Source organism: Lissotriton vulgaris, chromosome 1_1, assembly GCF_964263255.1.
Source record: "Lissotriton vulgaris chromosome 1_1, aLisVul1.2, whole genome shotgun sequence".
In the NCBI taxonomy this organism is placed as follows: Eukaryota; Metazoa; Chordata; class Amphibia; order Caudata; family Salamandridae; genus Lissotriton; species Lissotriton vulgaris.
In genome coordinates, this window is record NC_141685.1 from 485,323,499 (window position 1) to 485,343,762 (window position 20,264).

Below are 20,264 nucleotides of genomic sequence, written 5' to 3' on the forward strand. Positions count from 1 at the left end.
TCTGCCGAAGATGGCGTGACCTCGTCGAGGATCGACGCTCACTTCGAGAGCGATGCCTCCCTCTGGATCTTGACCTTGGCTTTCTGGGCCTCGCAGGAACCACTGGCCCCAGGGGCTGCTGAAGCGGAACAGGTAGTGCCGGAACCACAGGGTTCGGTAGAGGAGGCAGTGTAGGAGGAGGAAGAGGCAGCTGTGGAAGAGGCGGCGGAGGATAGGCGTCCTTGGCCTTGAGGGCGAGTAGGTCCGGGAGTAATCAGATTCCAGTGACCTAAGAACTAGTCTCTTCTTGCGAGCAGGCCTCGGAGAGGACACTCTGGAGGCCGACCTCTGCGCGCGAGCGCCAGCGCCACCAGTGACTCGCTGATGACGAGGACACGCTCACCACAGAGGCACTAGACACTGTTCTAGGCCTCGACTTAGACTTTCCACCCCTCGACGTCGATCTCTTTGAAGTCTTTCTTCTAGACGTCGACCTTCCTGATGTCGACTAACTCCCCAACGTCGAGTGTTTTCGCCTCTACGGCGATCTTCCTCTCCTCGACGTTGATTTTCGCGTCGACATTGACAGCGAACGGCAGTATCGTCTCGACGGCGAGCGCCTGCCTCTTCGGGAATCATTGCGACGTCGGTGTGTCGAAGCCAGTGAACTCAGACGTCGACCTCGTCCGAGGTCTCGACGTACTAACCCCTCGACGCCGAACGGCTACGTCGCTTCGACCCAGAGCCCTGGGTAGATGGGGAGCAGATGGTAGTCATACCTTTCAACGCCGAAGCCATAGACGTCGACCGGTGCCTTTGCTGGGCCTTTTCTTGACTGGGGAGCCCCCCAGAGGCCGATGCATGGGCAGAGGATGAAGATAGAGTACCTCCATGCCCAGAAGCCCCACCTGTTTCTTGATGTCTCCTCTGCTCCAGGCCTTGGAGACAAATCTTCTCCCGGTCACGCAGGGTACTCCTGGAGAAAGAGTGACAAATATCACAGGAGTCAAGGACATGGCTAGAAGGGAGACAAGGTATACACACTCTGTGGGGTCATATTTAGCCTTCTTCCTACCACACTCAGAGCACTTGTCGAATAAAGCTGGCATATCCACAATATAGAGGAGGCAAAACTGGTCAAAAAACACAGCAACTGGAAGAGGAAGACCCCACACGTCGAGTGAAACACTCAAAACACTGGAAAAGTCCAAAAACTGAAGATATACCCAAAAAGGTAGAGCTCAATGCTCCAGGGTCCTGCTAGCAGGAGCCGGAAAAAAGAACTGAAAATAAAAGGCCTTTGGCTGTGCATCCTGGGATACTGAGGGTCTCTGGAGAGTTCCTTAAAGGCACAGTATCCCTTTTCCAGACACACAATGGCAGCCTATGGGGCTTGTCTGTCCAACCCTTCCTCTCTGTCATGACAAAGGATTTTTGTGAAGGGGAGTTTCTCTAGGTGTGAAACTTTACAAAGTGTGTAAAATGTAATATTATTTGGTTATTTTTGTCACTTCAAGATGAAGTACCGGCCAGTGTAGCCTTGTAGTTTTAGGCTGCATTATTTGTGTTTGATTTTCTCTTAAGTGTCTATGCAGGACTGCAGAAGAAGACAACTTAAAACTAAGTTGTCTAAGTTGTCTAAGACTATTTAGATTGCTCCGGTGTCCACGCACATGGGCGGGACTATTCACTAGATGACTATACACAGAGATCCCCTACTACAGAAGTCAGGCTGCTATCCTTTAAGTTATGGTGTGTCTAACTCTGTGTCAGAATAAAACAAAAAGATGTTCTATTTTGGTTTATAGCTGCTGTTTTTAGATTTAGTTTTTTACAATCCTGTCCATCACCACCCAAGCCAGTGACATGTTTTGTAGAATGCATTTACCCAAGAAATGTAACTGGGATGCTTCATTATACTGGTGGAAGGTCAGGAGAGCTAAGCCCCCATAACACCAGTTATATACAGTATACTCCTACTAATTCAGGCTCTACACATGGGCACTCTGAACAGGGGGTTATCTCCTTCATGTTGGCCAACTCTTGTTTAGCCATATAAAGAGGCACGGAAATAGGTATAAAATTCACAGGAGCAGGTTCATTCTTATAGTGTCTGTTTGTTGCTAAACCTTTACGGAAGAGTCACTTCAAAACAATAACGTGAGGGCCTCAGGCTTTCTTGGAGGAAGTCCCTTCAAGATCTAACAATTTCTCCACCATAAAGGAAACCCTTCCTAAGTAAACCAATATTCTAGAATCCTGGAAATCATTCAGGACAGCATTCTTCAAGTTTAAATAGAAGCAGAGGAAGGTCTATGCTTACTTTCAATGGACTACTTGGAGGGGGTCCCCTCAAGGCTAGGAGCCACTGAGCTTTGTTTGCCTTCACCTGTCTAGGCCTGAGCTGCTGTGTTGAGAACTGGTCTCCCATATCAACTTGTTAATATTCTCTGTGCAGCATGTATTCTAAGGCTTTCTCTGCTTCAGCTAACTCTAAACTGGCTAAGTTCTGCCTGGCTCAACTGAAGTTCCTCCCAGTTTCCCGCATCAGCTGTGAATTGTTGCACTTCTAGGTTCTGGATCTGGGATGTAAGACTTCAATGTGCTCTATAGTCTTTATTCTTTTCTGATTAGCGAATTCAATTATGTACTCTGTAGGACTACCTTAAGTGTACCACAACGCTACATTATGGACTACTCCAGAGGAGACACCATTGTCAGCATACACTGCAGTGTTTTTCTTTTTTACTGTGCCCACAAACTGAAGGTCTTTAAGCAAACTGGTAAAGCCCCAGCAAAGGTATGTATCCGGGTGAAGGGGGTAGGAGTATTTGGAGGTCTGAAAGTAAAATTCTTGAAGAGAACATTTAGATCCCACTCTTGGAGACTGCATTGTCTCCTTTCCACAATGAACTTCATATCGGTCTGCTAACAAGGCAGTGCTTCTCAAGTTTCAGAGTAGATACAAGTTCTAGCTTAAATTTTACATTCCAACTTGCACCAGTGGCAAATCTTTTACATTTCATTCTAGATATTTATAGAAACCCCTAGCAGAGTGGTTCAAACAATGGGACTTCATCCATGAACACTTCCCTGTTCAGATTCTCCTCACGATTGGTTTTAACTCCAGTGTTATGATGCTCTCAGTTATCAATGTTCTCTATGCAACATGTCAATTGGGATTAGGACTACACTGGTATGAGGAGAAAATAAATGATATGCAGGTTTGTTTTGATCCATTCAAATATTGCTGCCATTTCCTTTCAGATCGTTGACCTTGTCACTTTCTTAGCATTTACATTCCTCACATTACAATGTTTTTCACTCCAACGAAAAGAATATGCTGCTGTGACTCACAGTACAGCATGCCCAGATAATTTCCCATCCCCCCTACTCTAGAATGACAGCCCTAGAAGTAATGTCACCACTTTAGATTAAATTACAAAGCATCATTACATCTTACCCCAGCTTTGAAAATCCCAGTGAAGTTCTAGATAAAAATCTCCCAGCTGTGAAAAAGAAAAACAAGGGATAAACATGCACAATTTAGCTTAAAACAAATAGACAAAAGCAACTGATGAAAATGAAGTAGGTAACTATGCCTTGCCATGTTATGCGGAGTAAACTGTAAACTTGTGCTTAGTTATAGGACTTTGTTCAGAATGCAAAAGTGACTAACTAGAATACAAATTGAGTCCAGTCAAATGAAAGTGTTACGGTGGAGCCAACCATAACTTGCAATCAAAAATATATAATGCAAAATACCTCTTTGAGGGCATTCAATAGTCGTGGTCGTTTCTCTTCCACACTTTCTCTGGATTGTTGCTTCAACTTTCTTAAAAGTGCTGTAACTAAAATTTAACAATTAAAAATCTCGATTTCCACTGCTAACGCTCATGAGGTTTTTTTCCAGTTTACGTATGAATGGGAACCCTTTCCACATCTGTAATAGCAGTATTTATATTGTAGTATATCAGCTCTTATCTCAAAGAGGCTACATCTTAAATTATTATATAAAATTGCGTCTGATGCGCGGCTATGACAATCTAAATTGACTTATTAAGACAGATATGAAAATGACATTTTGGTGATAATCCTGTTCATAACACGCTGTGTAAAGCAGTTTTAACACGGCTGTGAGAGCACATCAATAAAAGATTATACTACACATCCATCACCTGTAATAACGTCCAAAGGGTATTGGATACAATGAGTAACATGCTACAAGTCTATGATATCTGTTGCTTTTCAAACTACTTGGTAAAAGAGATGGTTAAATATCAAGTGAACAACTCTACATCCTTTGCTGAGGAAGATGGTTATTGGGTGAACTGCCCAAAAAGGAGGTTCCATGCACAGATCATCATGTGCATTCTCCCCGTTTCCCAGATCTTTGCTTCAGCAATGAGCAAACCCCAAGTGTGTTCAACCTAGCCACTGACCACAAGATGACCTACACTAAGAAACAGACTGTAGCCCTATGGAGGGTGATGGGGCCAAAGTCACATTTTAGCAATTAAAACACATTTATACCAGATTTAACACCAACCAGTGTTAGACAGGTTGTCTGACATATGGTCAGGCCAGTCCCATAGTAACATAGGCTGAAGCAAGAGTCTGAAAAGAACACAATTTTAACAGCATGTGTGGCGGAGACCTAGTTTACAGATGTCACCCCAAATCAAAGATTAAGAGCTCGGGAGTCAAGGGAGCTAACCATTCTACAAATAGGTGGAATTCATTAGCACATCACTTCAGCTGTTTTCAGAAACATCTCAATTCCATGTTAAGGCCCAATATGTCTCTGAAGAAATACTAGGGCTGGCTGTGGCCTCAAGTTCTAAGATACCTTAAAGTGAACGGCAACATCATACATTGGGAACACAGATACACAAATCCAATAATCCCAACATATATTGACCTGGCAGCTGAAATCAGTACAACCTATGTAGAAAGAAATACACTCACAACCCAATACCGCAAGAATGGAGTTAAAGAAAAAAACAGGGAGGACAGAATATGAGGAATCCAAAGGCCTCAAAACTCCCCATGATCAGAGACCATTGGAAAAAAAAAGCATCACAGAGGAGTAGGGTAGTTTCCTAAGAAAGGATTATAAATCTCTGCATAAAAGAGCATTTTCTGGTCTTTATGGATTTGGCATGTTTCTTGTGATGACTGGAAATGGATTTCGAACAAAATGAATAAATGCCAATGTCTGCATTTGTACATTAGATAAATGTATGGGTTGGAGATTTTAACCTGCAACTACAACCTCCTTGCTATGCCTATGTTGTATATTTACAATATCATCTTCTAAATCATCAATGACCTTTGTTGAATTGTAATCAAGGCCATTTGAATACAAATGTATTCAATCAATATCGCATGTTTCCAGCAACATTAGTAGAAATAACTGGTAGACATGTAGATTTAACTTCAGATATCTTACATTTGAGCAATTGTGTGGCAAAAAAGTCAATGGGCCATCATTTGGCATTCCGGCACTGGATGGAATCGCTATGGAATGTATGCAATAAAATCCATTCAAACAGGGCTCCTACCGGGCCCAATTTTCCTGCAGACAGATAATGTCATGTTTATATAAAAGCAATGCCCAGTCTGGATTTGCAAGTAATCCTCGAATCCCGCAACATTCCATGACAGAATCTTGATGCTAGCGCTCTTACTGGAAATAGCTGGTGGTTGTTGATCAGCAGTTTTTGCGAAAAAAGACTGAGCCTTGGGAGACCCATTAAAATCATTATTTTTGGTGTTTGGAGCAGACAGGCCAGGCACGCACAATGGACCAGGGTGAGAATCTTGCAGACCGCCTGCTGTCTCATGTAGACCAGACTTTCTAGGTTGGTTACCCACAGTGTCCGGGAACCGTCAGTCTTGGCCATCCAAGAATGAGAGGGCATCAAAGCTGTTCATGGTTGGAACATTAAATGATAACTACCCAGGATTAGCAAGATTAGCAGGTACACCTGCTCGGGTTCACTCCCCTAATAGGTCTGCTGGGCCTGTAGATATACCCCAATGGAAGAGCTTTTATTTTTCTCTTGGCTAAAGTTGTCCTGGTAAGGCGCTAAAGCAACAGCTCAAAAATGTCAGGGCTCCTGAACAAAATAATCATGCAGTCCTCTGAGGAATCTTTAGGATGAATGCCCAACAAAGTGGTCCTTCTCACAGAGAACTTAATTTGCTAAATGCTGCAACCAATCAGTCCACAACCTATTTATTCTTCTTGGTCATGTGATCCTCAATACTAAGAGGTGCTAATATAGGGAACGTCCTTCAGGATGATTAGATACGGTGTACATTATGAGGGTAGTTGAGGGTAAATTGTACGAGATCTACCAGGGTTACATGGGAAGTTATTACCAGCAAGAGCTTCTGGTTACGGTTCAGTCGCTCGTACCCTCCTGGGATGCTGGTCTGGCCCCACTAAAGTGCCCAGCATGCCGGTAATGTGTGATTTGTGGTGCTTGGTGTCTACTTAATTACTGACTGGTGAGATGAACAAAGGGTGGGAAATTAAAACACTGCTGAAAATTAACAACTTCACTGAAATCAGTAGGACACTTGATCTCTAAAGTCACAAAGAAAAGGTGGTCTATTTTGTTTGCGAGGACTGTGCTTGGAAATATAATTTGTAATCACCAATCCCATTTAAACATCCTTATCATATTTACTATAAGAAAACAAATTTACATTAAGTTTGTGAGTCTTACTCATTTGTCGATCTCCGAAGCTGATGGCTTCAGCAAGCGGACTCCAACCCTGAGCATTTTTCACCTTGACAGGAGCATTATGCGCCAAAAGTAAATGGGCACACTCTGTAAAAGAAAAGGTTTAAAACTTTGAGGGGTTTTCCTCCTGCACGTACTGAATGTGAAATAAGAATAAGAAATCTATCCAGACAAAATGTCAATGAATCAGCCTTCCTGCCGTACAAAAACAAAACAGCAACCAGTAGATGGCCATGTAGGAAAGCATTAGACTGTTTGCAAATCACAACACACAAGTAACCTGCTGAGTAACTCTAAATAGCTCTAAGGTGCAGTAATATGCATCAGCAGAGCTACGCCACTGCCCACCACCATGATACTGGTGGGGTTTTGAGAGGAATTGTAGGAAGAGTTGAAAGTGATTGCTTATGATGCAAGGGCAGGATGCAATGTGGGAGATAACTTTTTATTTGACCACACCCCTGCCTACCATAGGTTTTTTCAGTCAAACACTCATTGTCTCCATCCAGTGTTCGAGAAGTAAACATCTCTGACTTCTAGTACTGGCTATTTGGTACTTCATTCCGCCCCTAGGGAGTGCTTTCACTGGAATGCATGATGGACTATTTCACAAACCAAACCACATTAAACAATTACATTTTTTAACCACACTCAATCATTTATGTCAGACTTTGATTTGATTCATTGCCACTACACTCAAGAGTCAATACTACAAGTCCATTATCACCATCTGACCACCTCATATCTACTGTACTACGTCCCCTAACAGCACATAAATCCCCACACCACTGCACTACCATTGTCCATCACTACAAAAATATTTCCCAGCAGCAACACTACTGCATCACTGTCCCCATGATTCCATTGACATAACACTGAATAACTTCTGCCACCAACACACTATCACACCTCAGCAAACACACTACCACCTCAGCTCACTATTAATTCATCCCACAACCACAATACTCACACCACAACAAGTCTGTCTCATGCCCTGACCAATAACTGCACACAACCACACTACTAAACACCTCAGTACAGCCATTAGTTATACAATGTCACAAAGCCACATTCTAGGCACAAATCTAGCCCATATAAGCAATCTACCACACTCCATCACTGCATTGTGTCTCCTAGATTGGACTACAACATAACAGAACTGCAGTACAACATACCACCACCAGTTTGGGGTAATTCTTGGCATAATTGTGGTAATTCTTGACAGAACATTGCCAGCATTGTTCCCACCAGAAGCTGAATGGTCATGGCATAGTGGCAGTAATTATCTACACATTGTTCGCACCCATAGCATGAGGCAGACCACCTTTGTGTAATGCTTGCTCTGCCATATTTAGGATAATTATTTATATCGTTTGGGCAAAGCTGAATGCTGGTTGACATAACATTGGCGATTCTTAGCATTTTCGTAACATTGTCACTTGCCTCGCCTAGAAGACTGGTGCATCAATTCACTGATTCATCCATACATGCACTCACTTATTCAATCATTCATCATTGCTTTCAATCATTAATTCAACCAATCACACACAAATACTTGCTAATCAATGAAGATAGCAAACACAAGGAGATGATGGACGGAGCGCTGAAACCTTTCAGACACTCACCCCCAGTCATAGATCTGGGTTGAATCCATCATCGTTCTTAAACTCACTTTGCTGTTGTTCGCCCTAAGTTGGCAGGGTATGCCCAGACGTGGGTCCCTTGCTCCCCGTGCCACTGGATTCTAGCTAGCCTGGCTCATGAAGGGTGTTGCCCAGAAACCGGTCCCAGGATGCTTGTTCCTGGTTCAGGGAAGACCTGGCTTGGTAGTTCGGGCTGAACTGTTCCCATGAGGCACAGGGTCAAGACTGATTTGCATATGGCTGGGTCTCAACTGAGGTGGCAAAGTGAGCTAAAGAATGATGATGGATTCAACCTAGATTTGTGACTGGGGGTGAGTGTCTGAAAAGTTTCAGCGATCCGTCCATCATCTCCTTGTGTTTGCTTTAATTAATGAAGATACAATTGTAACATTTCCAAATAACCCAACTACTGGTTTTTACCAGTGCTTGTTTGGACAAACTACCACATCTTTTGATGAATCACTTTACAAATAGAGACAATATGAAACAAGCATTGGCAAAGCCAGGATTCCTCACCTTTGTGACCTATTGGATTTGCCAATTCTTTTTAGCCACGTCGCAGAATCCTCGATACTGTGCAGCGTGGCTAAAGTTAATAATACATTTTTAAACATCTTAGCTGTAGGCGCATGCGTCATCTTGTAGACACTGCTCCACGCATGCGTACCTTTACAAAATGATCCACTGGATTTTTTTGTCTTCTTTGTAACTGATCTATGATAGATCGGCAACTAAAAAGAAAATTAAACACGCAAAACAACTTCTCTTAAGCAGACAGGGAGCAGCAACATGAGGTCGGTGGGTGCAACCATGAAGCAACTGGGGAGAGGGTGCGGGCGAGCATTGAATCAACCAGGAAGGGGATGCAAAAGCAATGGTGAAGGGCTGAAGGGAAAGTGAGAGCAAGGGGGGAGCAAAGGCAACATAGGGGTCAGGGGAAAGCAACACGGAGGACGTGCGTGGGTAAAAGAAGATAAAGGCGGGTGGGTGCAAGAGGTAGGGGACTGGGAGAGTAGTCAAGCAAATGAAAGCAACATTGAAAGATGGGGAAAGACGTACACGAGGAGGAGGACTTGAAAACACATACACTGAAACAAAGTGCTTCACACAGAAGAAAAAAGTAGAGCCTGAAAAGCAACCACTGAAAGCAGAGATTAAGAAGCAGGAAAATGTGAGTGACAAGAAAGTGAACTAATGGTAAGCAATAGAAGGGCTCCAAGACACTTTATGTTTGCGGACAGCAACAACATGCCTCGCACAGATGCCTAATCCTGGGTCAGGTTTCAACTTTAGGTCTTTAAAGCTTTATTTCGTTTGTCTAAACCGGATCACTACCTCTCTAATGACATAAAACAGATGGTACGTTTTTCCAGAATTGCTTTACTTGAAGAATACTAAAAAAAAAAATGTTTATTATTTTCTAGTAGGAACGACGTATAGTTCAGTTAGTACACCACCAAAGCTTTTACCTCCATTTGTAAAATCGAACGGCATTTAAAAAATAAAAAAAACGTGGATATAAGTTAACTGGAGCATTTAGCTAAGGTATCCAACTAAAAATGACCGGTTACATAAAAAGAGTAGGAAATATTTCAATAAGTAAAGTAACTGACGTAATTAACTACTTGCCTTTGTTTCCTAATGTCACCGCAAGATGTAATGGAGTGTTTCCTAAAAAAATGAAAAAAAATATTATACTTGTGACAGTATATACTTTTCTCCTCTTTCTTAGCCGTTCACATCTCAAAAAGGCATGATATATGTTGGTGCCAGTTACTACACACCTTAACATCGATGACTGGCTGGAGGCTTCCTGAATAAACAAGCCTTTTCTACTTACTCGGTGGACCCAGGTGATTACAACAATATCCTTTGACCAAAAAAGTTATAACAAACATAATAAATACTAGTCAAAAGTTTGAAAACTTTCAAAATGTATACTGTATCATTCTTTGACACGTTGGACCTTTTAACAGAAGCGTCACATACAACGAGTTATCCATCCATGCACAAATGAGATATGATGTGTTATGTTACTAAACGTTACAATAACAAGCGATAAGGACACAAGGTTTCTCTTTTTAAAAACGTGTCAGCTATACTTTATTTTGAGTGGAGAAACATTTAACATGAAGCACCATGGCTGTTGGTTGCATCACTCTAAACCCAACAAACGGGTAAGATCCCTTGAATAACAAAATGGCTAATCCAATTTCAACTATCCATAAACGTTATCTGGTCTGTCCACATGAACATTTCTGTAATCAGTGGTCATTTTTATGACTGCGTTGTAGTTGCATTAACTTTTTTTAAAAAAAAACATTCTTATTGAATTTTTACAATAACACAATCATCTAGATCTTCTAGGTTTATCTTCACTAGTTTCTGTCGCATATGAACAAGACAATTAACAAAACCCTCCCACCCATCCATCCCGCCCCCCTTTTTGGCTCAAGCTAACATTTGTACACATTACAGTAATCCAACATCTATGCGAGTTCAACAATACATATCATGTAAATCAGTTGCAGAATATTAACATTGTATATACAATTCATAGTATTGCACTTTGTGTATTGTCCACTCCACCTGATATTATATACAATACCATTCCATACATTCCATCACTATTCTTGCAGGTCTTTGGCCACACATTCCTCCATTATTGCATTCCAGTCAAGCGATATTGGTACCTTTCTCATCCCCCTATGCTCCTCTCTATGTAGTTCTGCTCCTTCTGCCCTCCCCCATCGCACTACTTCATTGCACCAGTCTAACAGTTTGGGTGGTCTGGTTGCCTTCCATCTTATGGTTATGTTTCTTTTCGCCAGTATCATTGCCAGGTTCACAAACCTGCGCGTAGGAATTCCCTTCTTCCCCTTGGGGCCTAGACCTAATATGCAACAGTCCAGTGACCTGACATTCCTTGTCGGCGCCACGCTATTAACTAGTTCCTGCACAATCGACCTATAGGTCTGTAATCTTGGGCAGTCACACAACATGCAGTAAGCCCGCATTTGGATAACAGCAGCAGAGACAATCACCTGATGTCTTTGGAAACATTTTGCTGAGTTTGTGTGGGGTTAAATACGCACATTCAAACAATCAATCAGGTGTATTGGTAAAGCGCGCTACTCACCAGTTAGGGTCTCAAGGCGCTGGGAGGGGAGGGATCCGCTACTGTTTGAATAGCCAGGTCTTGAGTTGTTTCCTGAAGGAGAGATGGTCCTGGGTCAGTTGTAGGTGGATGGGGAGGGAGTTCCATGTCTTGGCTGCCAGGTAGGAGAAGGATCTTCCTCCTGCGGTGGCTCTGCGAATGCGTGGGACGGTGGTGAGGGCGAGGCTGGTCGAGCGGAGCGGGCGGGTAGGTGTGTTGAATGTGAGGCGGTTGTTGAGGTACTTGGGGCCCAAGTCGTGGAGAGCCTTGTGTGCGTGTGTGAGGAGTCTGAACGTGATTCTCTTGTTGACGGGGAGCCAGTGCAGGTCTCTCAGGTGGGCAGAGATGTGGTTGTGGCGGGGGATGTCCAGGATGAGTCGTGCGGAGGCGTTCTGTATGTGCTGGAGTCTGTAGTTTGGCTGTGGTTCCCGCGTAGAGGGTGTTCCCGTAGTTCAGTCGGCTGGTGACGAGGCCCTGGGTGACCGTCTTCCTGGTTTCGGTGGGGATCCATCGGAAGATCTTTCGGAGCATGCGCAGGGTGTTGAAGCAAGATGACGAGACAGCGTTTACTTGTTTGGTCATCGTGAGGGAGGAGTCCAGGATGAAACCCAGGTTACATGCGTGGTCCGTTGGCTTGGGGGCGGTGCCAGGGCAGGGGGCCACCAGGAGTTGTCCCATGCGTAGGGGGATGATCCCAGGATGAGGACTTACGTCTTGTCGGAGTTCAGTTTCAGGCGGCTGGACTTCATTCATTCTGCGACGTCTTTCATTCCTTCCTGGAGGCTGGCTCTGGCGGTGGCGGGGTCGTTGGTGAGGGAGAGGATCAGCTGGGTGTCGTCAGCGTAGGAGATGATGTTGAGGTTGTGTTGGTGTGCGAGGGGGCTCATGTAAACGTTGAAGAGGGTGGGGCTGAGCGAGGATCCTTGAGGTACACCGCAGATGACTTCGGTGGCCGCGGATCGGAACGGGGGGAGGCGGACTCTGGGTTCTTCCGGTGAGGAACGAAACTATCCACTCCAGGGCCTTCCTTTGGATTCCGGTGTTGCTGAGGCGCTGTATTAGTGTGCGGTCGCATACAGTGTTGAATGCTGCTGAGAGATCCAGGAGGATGAGGGCAGCCGTTTCCCCATTGTCTAGAAGGGATCAGATGTCGTTGGTTGCTGCGATGAGGGCGGTCTCGGTGCTGTGGTTAGCTCGGAAACCGGACTGTGAGGGGTCGAGGGATCCGTTTGTCTCGAGGAAGGTGGCGAGTTGTTTGTTGACGGTCTTTTCAATGACTTTGGCAGGAAAAGGGGAGGAGCGAGATGGGGCAGAAGTTCTTGAGGTCCGTGGGGTCTGCGGTGGGTTTCTTCAGGAGGGCGCTGAGCTCAGCATGTTTCCAGTTCTCCAGGAAGGTGGCGGTGGCGAAGGAGATGATGATATCCCGGAGTTGGGGTGCGATGATGGAGTTGGCCTGGTTGAAGACGTGGTGCGGGCAGGGGTCGGTTGGGGATCCTGAGTGGATGGTGTTCATCGTGCGGGTGGTGTCTTCGGTGCTGACCGGTGTCCAGTTGCAGAGGGTGGTGGTGGGGGGCGCTGGTTCGGTGGTTGGGTGCCTGGTCTGTGCGGCGAAGCTGTTGTGTATGTCGGCGATTTTGCAGTGGAAGAACGAGGCGAGTGAGTCGCAGAGGTCTTGCGAGGGTGTGATGTCGTTGTTGCAGGCGCTGGGGTTCGAGAGCTCTTTGACGATGCTGAAGAGTTCCTTGCAGTTGTGGGTGTTGTTGTCCAGTCGTTCTTTGAATGTTGCCCTTTTCGTGGTGCGGTTGCCCTTTTGGTGGTGCGGATCAGCTGGTGGTGTATGCGGGTGGCATTCTTGAGGGCTGTCATGTTTTCTGTAGTCTGGTTGTGGCGCCAGGCTTCCTCGAGGGTGCGGCAGTTTTTCTTGGAGGTTTTGAGTTCGTATGTGAACCACAAGGCTTTCTTGTTGCCGGGTCTGCTGGGAGGGTTCTTCAGTGGTGAGAGGTCATCGGCGCAGTTGGTGAGCCACTGTGTGAAGTTGAGGGCTGCTTTGTTGGGGTCCGTTGTGTTGGTGGGAGTCTGGCTGAGGGAGGTGGTGAGCTGGTCGGCGGTGATCTTGCTCCAGCTCCTGCGGGGAACCTGTTGGGGGTGGTGGTGGGTCGTGGTTCTCCTGAAGTTGAAGTGGACGCAGCTGTGATCAGTCCAGTGTAGTCCGGTGGAGTGGCTGAAGGAGATGTGCTTGCTGGAGGAGAAGACGGGTTCAAGCGTGTGGCCGGCGTAGTGGGTGGGGGTGTTCACCAGTTGCTTGAGTTCGAGGTTGGCAAGGTTGTCCAGCAGGGCGCGGTGTTGCGGTCATTGCTGTTCTCTAGGTGGAAGTTGAGGTCTCCTAGGAGGATGTAGTCTGAGGAGGTGCGGGCTGATGAAGTCTGTGATGGCTTCGCTGAATTGTGTGCGTGGTCCCGGGGGTTTGTAGATGAGAGTGCCTCCGAGGGTGGTCTTGGGGTCGATGTGTATCTGGAAGTGAAGGTGCTCGGCGGCGGTGAGGGCGTCTTCGGAGTTGGTCGTGATGCGGATGGTGTTTCTGTGGACAATGGCGATGCCTCCTCCGGTTTGGTTGATGCGGTCCCTCTGGGTGATCTTGTAGCCTTCTGGGATGGCTATGGCGATGTGGGGGCTGAGGAGGCGTTCATCCAGGTTTTTGTGAGGAAGGCGACGTCTGGTGATGTTTGTCAAAGAGGTTCCAGAGTTCGACGGCGTGTCTGTGGACGGAGCAGGCGTTGAGCAGGATGCACTTGAGGTGATTGTTGCTGGCGCTTGGCCTTGCGGGTGCGGTGCAGGTCCGGAGGCAGGTGAGCTTGCAGGTGAAGGGTCCGTGGGTGCGTTTCGGGGGTGGCTCGGTAGCAGGCGGGGTTCCGGCCGGCGTTGAGTGCGTGGAGGGTGGCAGCATCGTAGGTCCGACGTGAGGGCTGGTATCGTCGAGGTCCAGGGGTCCTGGCGCTGGGCGCAGTACAGGCGCGGACGGGCGCATACGGGCTTGCCTTTGGCGCGCCGCGTCTGCTACGCGGTCGCTGCGTGGTCTGCATAAGAGCGCTGATGGGAGGGAGGAGCAGCTGGGTGACGGGAGCGGGGCAGCGAATGGGGATGCCGGGGGGTGGGGCCGCAGGGAGCAGCGGTGGGAAAAAATGAGCGGCAAGGAGGCAGCGGGCAACCAGGGAGAGCAGGCGGCAGCGGCGTGGGGGTGACCTAACCTGTAGACAGGGTCAGAGGTCATTGTCACATTGTACTGTCATTAGCTGGATAAACTTAAATTTCAGGTTTCTAGAGACCTTACACGGGTGTTCCAATAGTAACCCCCATTCTTTGTCCGTGAGTGCACAACAACATCCATGTCGAATTGATTGTACTGATACAGACATTTGTGTGCGGATACCCAGATACAGCCATTTTGTCAAATGACCCCCATCAAGTATTGCATATGTGTCAAACCGTGGGTCTGTGGCTCATCCCCCCTAGAGGCCCATACTGTTTTGATATAGCGGGTAATGTGTGCATGCAGCAGAAACACCCTGTTACCCGCATCTCCCTGACAAAGGCATCATGGCACATTAGTGTGCCATCTGTGAAGAGGTCACCCAACGTGGAAACTCCCGCCTCTGCCCACATCCCTATATGTTGGAGTGTCACCCTTCCTGATGAAAGTGGAAGACCCGGTAGGGGTATATTTGGGGTGTAAGGCACAGAGACTTTGGTGTATCGTGTAGCCCTCTTCCAGTAGCCTAGGGCTGTGCGTAGGAGTGGGAAAGCTGTCAACGAAACTTTACTGCCTGGTAGCAGGAGTACATGCAGTTCCCCATTCTCTCATGTTTGTGTGGTCATGGATCTCTCTCTCAAGTTACGGCCTTTTATCCAATATGCCAACCACTGCAGTTGGCCTGCATAGCAGTAAGCTCTCATGTCAGGGACTCCCATTCCCCCTTGCTTTGTGGCCAATTGTAGTTTAGTAAGCTCTATACGCCTAGGTCCCGAGCCCCATATTAATTCAACTAGTAGGGTGTCCAACAATTTAAATGTAGACAGGTGTCGGAATGGGTAAATTAAAAAAATAATATAACAGCTTCGTTAGCATCACCATTTTAGCTATGGCTATCAGCCCAGCCACCGATATCGGTAGGGAAGTCAAAAACGTTATCTGTTTCCGAAGTGATGCGATAGAGCGAGTTAAATTACCATCTAATATGTCCTCCACGTCTCTGTATATTTGGATGCCTAAATATTTAAAAAGGTAACTGGGGCGGTATGGAATTCCCAGTGAGCAAATTGAATTGGTTCATTCCAGACTACATCATTAAAAAAAAAAAGGCGTACGATTTGTTCTCATTTATCGTAGGTCCGGAAAATTTTGGGAACATCGAAAAAAGCTCAGGCAGAGGATCAAAGACCTCATCTAGATTGTTAATAAATAGAATAATGTCATCCGCGTATGCCGAAACCACATGCAACTTGGCCTTTATACATATCCCCCGGTACCCTACCATCATACGCAGATTTTGCAGAAGAGGTTCCAGCGCTAGATAGAAGCGAAAGCAGGCAGCCCTGTCTGGTACGCCTCTCCACCTGATATTGGCTGGAAATGTGGGGTCCCGTGCGTGCCCTGTGCCCCTGCCGTTGGATTCGTGTATAACAATCTCACCCATTTTATGTATTCCAGAGGGATCGCAAACCTAGGTAACGCAGTCAACATATATTCCCAGTGTAGCAAATCAAACGCTTGCCGCAGATCCGGAGAGATGCAGCCTCGCGGTTCAGCATTCGTAGGCACCTGTGACATCACTGTGTGAAGCCTCCGAATGTTTAGCGCCATACTCCTGTTTGGTACAAATCCACACTTATCAGTGTGTATCAAACTGGGGGAATATTGCAATAGTCTATTTGCTAATATCTTAATTAAAATGTAATCCGTGTTAAGGAGCGATAGGGGTCTATAACTTGCCATGTCTCTGCTGTCTCTACCCGGTTTCAACAAGGAGATCACAGTCGCCTGTACTGCAGTGCAGGGAGGGAACCATCCTCCAGTGCTACCCTGTACAGTTCTAACAAATCGAGGAATCAGTAACTCAGAGTACTTCACATAAAATTCAATAGGTAATTGTTATGGCCGTCTTTTTGCTAGCTCTTTGAAGAAGGAGAAGGAGAATGATGGAGAGTGACTCCAGCCTATCACCCCTATAGCATAGGGATTAGGCCGATAGACAGGGACCCTGCCCCACATATATAAGGGCATTTTCGTACTATTTTCCTTAGAGTAAGGCTTATGAATTTAAGTTAGGGGATAGATATATAAGTATTAGTCATGATTTGCTCATTTGCTAACATGCTGGGCTATTTTCCATGGAGCTATGCATATTATGGGCTCTGTAGGCCTTAAACGAGACAGACTCCATTTTGCTTTCTGCCCGGTAGCTCGAGAAGGCTTTCTAGGTAAAGTGTAATGTTTTAGTTTCAAGCTGTTGTTCGCTTGGAGAGAACCGGTTCAGGCTGACCCTTATCGAAGGAATGTATTTTTCTCCACTCCGAAGACACAACTTCAGGCCGGCCGGCTGGGAAAGTGTCCTTGGTACGGGGAGGTACAAGAATTTGGTGGGCGGCAGGTTACTGGCCGTGAATTTCCATGAAGGAACGGGCTTTGATATTAGCGAAGGTGTTAGTCAGTTTTTCAGTTAGTCCGTAGGCGGCATCTAGCCGTTAGCATCTCTGCCATTATTCATTTTCATGGTGGACAAGTCGCCATCTTTGAAGTCGGAGAAAGATTTAAGACCGAAACTCTCTGAGAAAGACTGAACGAGAAGTAGCGCGGAGCGCACTGATACAGAGAGAGAGAGAGACGGTAGCTAATAATCAGCAAGGTTCCGGTGTCCTGAGGGGAAGCAGACGAGGTTGAGCCTAGCGGTGCAGACGTGTACTTGTGACGGCTGAGGGTGACTGCAAGGCGAGCCAGGATACAGAGACGAGAAGGGAACCTAGATGACTGCCGAGTCCAGACTTCCCACTAACAAGGTGATCTCTGTCTAACTTAACTAGATTGTGCACTCTAATCTTTACCTTTTTCTTGCAGAATTTATGTTGCATAGTAATGTGATTTGTGTCTATTGTTAATAAATACCCTAATTCATATAGAATTACTGTGTACCTGGTGTTCATGTTCAATCTCGGTAAACTGCATTCCTAGTTGAAAGCTGTTTAGGTGAACGGATGAGAAATCCCGATCAGGTAAATGGTGATCGAATAAAGAGGGGGTGAGTGGACCTTTGATGCCAAGAGCAGGGAGTACACTATTCAATCTGGAACTATATTCAAAGTCATTATTGTAGTTTTATTCCGAGTAGGTAACTGAGATATTATCCTGATAACTGTTCATAGGAATGTGGTCGTCGTTGATATGCGGCGTTAATGAGAGCACTGGGGGGGATTACCAGTGTTTATACCCACTGGATTGTGGCTTGAATAAGTGAGAACACTAGGAGGTTGAACTAGTGTGTAGTTTCGCAGGATTGCGAACAGTTTGGAAAAGGGAGCATTGGGTTCTGCAGGCCCATGTGTAGACACACCGGATTGTGTGTCAGATCTGCCCTAGGGTAGAACGGTCTGGGTCGGGGTGGCCGCGAGACCAACTGATGTGAATAAGATATTGTAGAAAATCCGTACATATATATATTGTCATTCCCCATCCTTAGGTGCGACCTATATATATATATATCTGTATATCTATTCATTGTGGATACGATCTGAGGAGGGAAGGTGAGTACGTTTTGGCTGGGTCACAGGGGCCCCTGGGGCTGATCCCATCTAAACAGAAAATCCAGCCATTACAGTAATCCATCATTTCCTGGCGATTTATTACATGGGGGGCATTTATTGCTGTTTTAATCTCCATATGTGCGATTGGTGCTTTCAAGTCAGCTGCCTAATTATCGCTTAGTGTGGAAACCTGCAATCCCTCAAAAAATTGCTCATATTCCCGGTCCTCTACCCTGTCCAGGGACGCATACAATTGTTCATAGTATTGTCGAAAAGCACCATTAATTTCCAGTGGAGTGCACTTCACCACACCTCCAGGGGCATCTATTTCAAGAATGGGTGATACGGAGATTGTATCTTTAATAATCCTAGCTAGCAGGGGGCCTGCCCTATCTGCATTCACATGCTGTTTCTGTGTATATAATCTATAGTCTAGGACTCTAAGGTCTTCCAGTAGTTTTGCTCTGTGTTGTATATAGTTCCTGCAATTCTGATTTACTTGTATTATTTGTAACCGCATCTTATTCCAGCCTACCCATTCTATTCTCCACATCTGTGATGATGTGTTTTATCTAGGAACCCGATTCAATATTGTGACTTTATGCCCCTATACGGCTATAATCAATAATATCCCTATAATGGCATAATAATCAGATCCATATTTCAGTAAATCGCCCTTGCAGTCCAAGGCAGGGCAAAAGCTACTTCCTTGGATTCCTAGAGAGCACACCGAGTTCTTTCGACACACCAAACCTCCAGCAACCTGGGAAAACCCCGCTTGCTTTGCTTCAGTCACTTTAATCCTGTTTCTCTCCAGCAAACAAGCAAGGCAATTTTGGCCTGTAAATCAGGAGCCCCTACCGACTCTTGCCCCCCCGCCATTCTCCACCACCTTATTGAGGCAGTTAACCCCTGCATCAACATTATCATCAATAAATCTTTAGAGTCGGGGATAGTGCCCAACGACTGGAAGAAGGCTATTGTGAAGCCTCTGATGAAAAAGCTGAACAAATCTCCTACAGATCTCACCAACATGCGCCCCATTTCATTACTACCTGTCCTAGGTAAGATCACGGAACAGTTAGTACATGGGGAGCTAAAAGCATTTGTAGAGACCCACAACATCTTGCACCCCCAACAGTCGGGGTTTCGCTCTGGCCATTCCACCGAAACAGCTTTGATAGAACTGTCTGATTCCATCAAGTTCTTGCAGGATGAAGGAAAGCAAGCCGTCCTCATCCTGCTTGACCTCACAGCAGCGTTCGACACCATCTCTCATGTCCTTCTGATTAATAGAATGCGAGAGATTGGCGTGACAGACACTGTTCTGGCATGGGTAAAATCTTTCCTGTCAAACAGGTCCCAGACTGTGTCTTTGGGTCCCTATCTATCCAGCGAAAAACCCATTACATCAGGGGTGCCCCAGGGGTCCATATTAAGCCCCTTTTTTTCAACATCTATATGGCCCCCCTCCTCGCTGTGATAGAATCCCATGGGATCCTCGTCACGTCATATGCCGACGACACACAACTTGTCGTCGCCATTGATAAAAAGTGTATGGACGCTGACTTGCGATTTCGCAATTGCCTCTCTGACGTCTTTCAGTGGCTGAATAATAACCATCTGAAATGCAACAGTGCGAAGACAGAAATTATACCACTGGGCAAAGATCTATCCTTTTGCCCGAAAGACTGGTGGCCCACAGGATCAGAGGCCCCACCCAGTGCTGTTTCTTCCGCACGGAACCTGGGCGTGCAATTTGACTCATCCCTCTCTTTCGATGACCACGTCAGGATCACTGCCGGACGCTGTTTTGGACTTATTAAATCCCTAAAGAAGTTCTTTGACTTCCTCCCCATCGCCGCTAGGAAATCAGTCGCGGTAGCCTTAATACTCTCCCGACTCGATTATTGTAACGGCCTAATGGCTGGAGTGAAA

The 20,264-nt window shown here is 46.0% G+C and overlaps 1 protein-coding gene across 1 annotated transcript in view; it reads right to left on the bottom strand.

Annotated features, from left to right (window-relative positions):
• ANKRD13C (ankyrin repeat domain 13C) overlaps positions 1 to 20,264 on the bottom strand; it is a 459,935-nt gene that overhangs the window by 360,028 nt on the left and 79,643 nt on the right. The window contains exons 2-5 of the mRNA XM_086953854.1: positions 10,007 to 10,048; positions 6,717 to 6,821; positions 3,745 to 3,830; positions 3,443 to 3,488 (exon numbers count right to left, since the gene is read on the bottom strand). Of these exons, the coding sequence (XP_086809980.1) occupies positions 3,443 to 3,488; positions 3,745 to 3,830; positions 6,717 to 6,821; positions 10,007 to 10,048 (279 nt within the window). The remainder of the gene's footprint in view (positions 1 to 3,442; positions 3,489 to 3,744; positions 3,831 to 6,716; positions 6,822 to 10,006; positions 10,049 to 20,264) is intronic.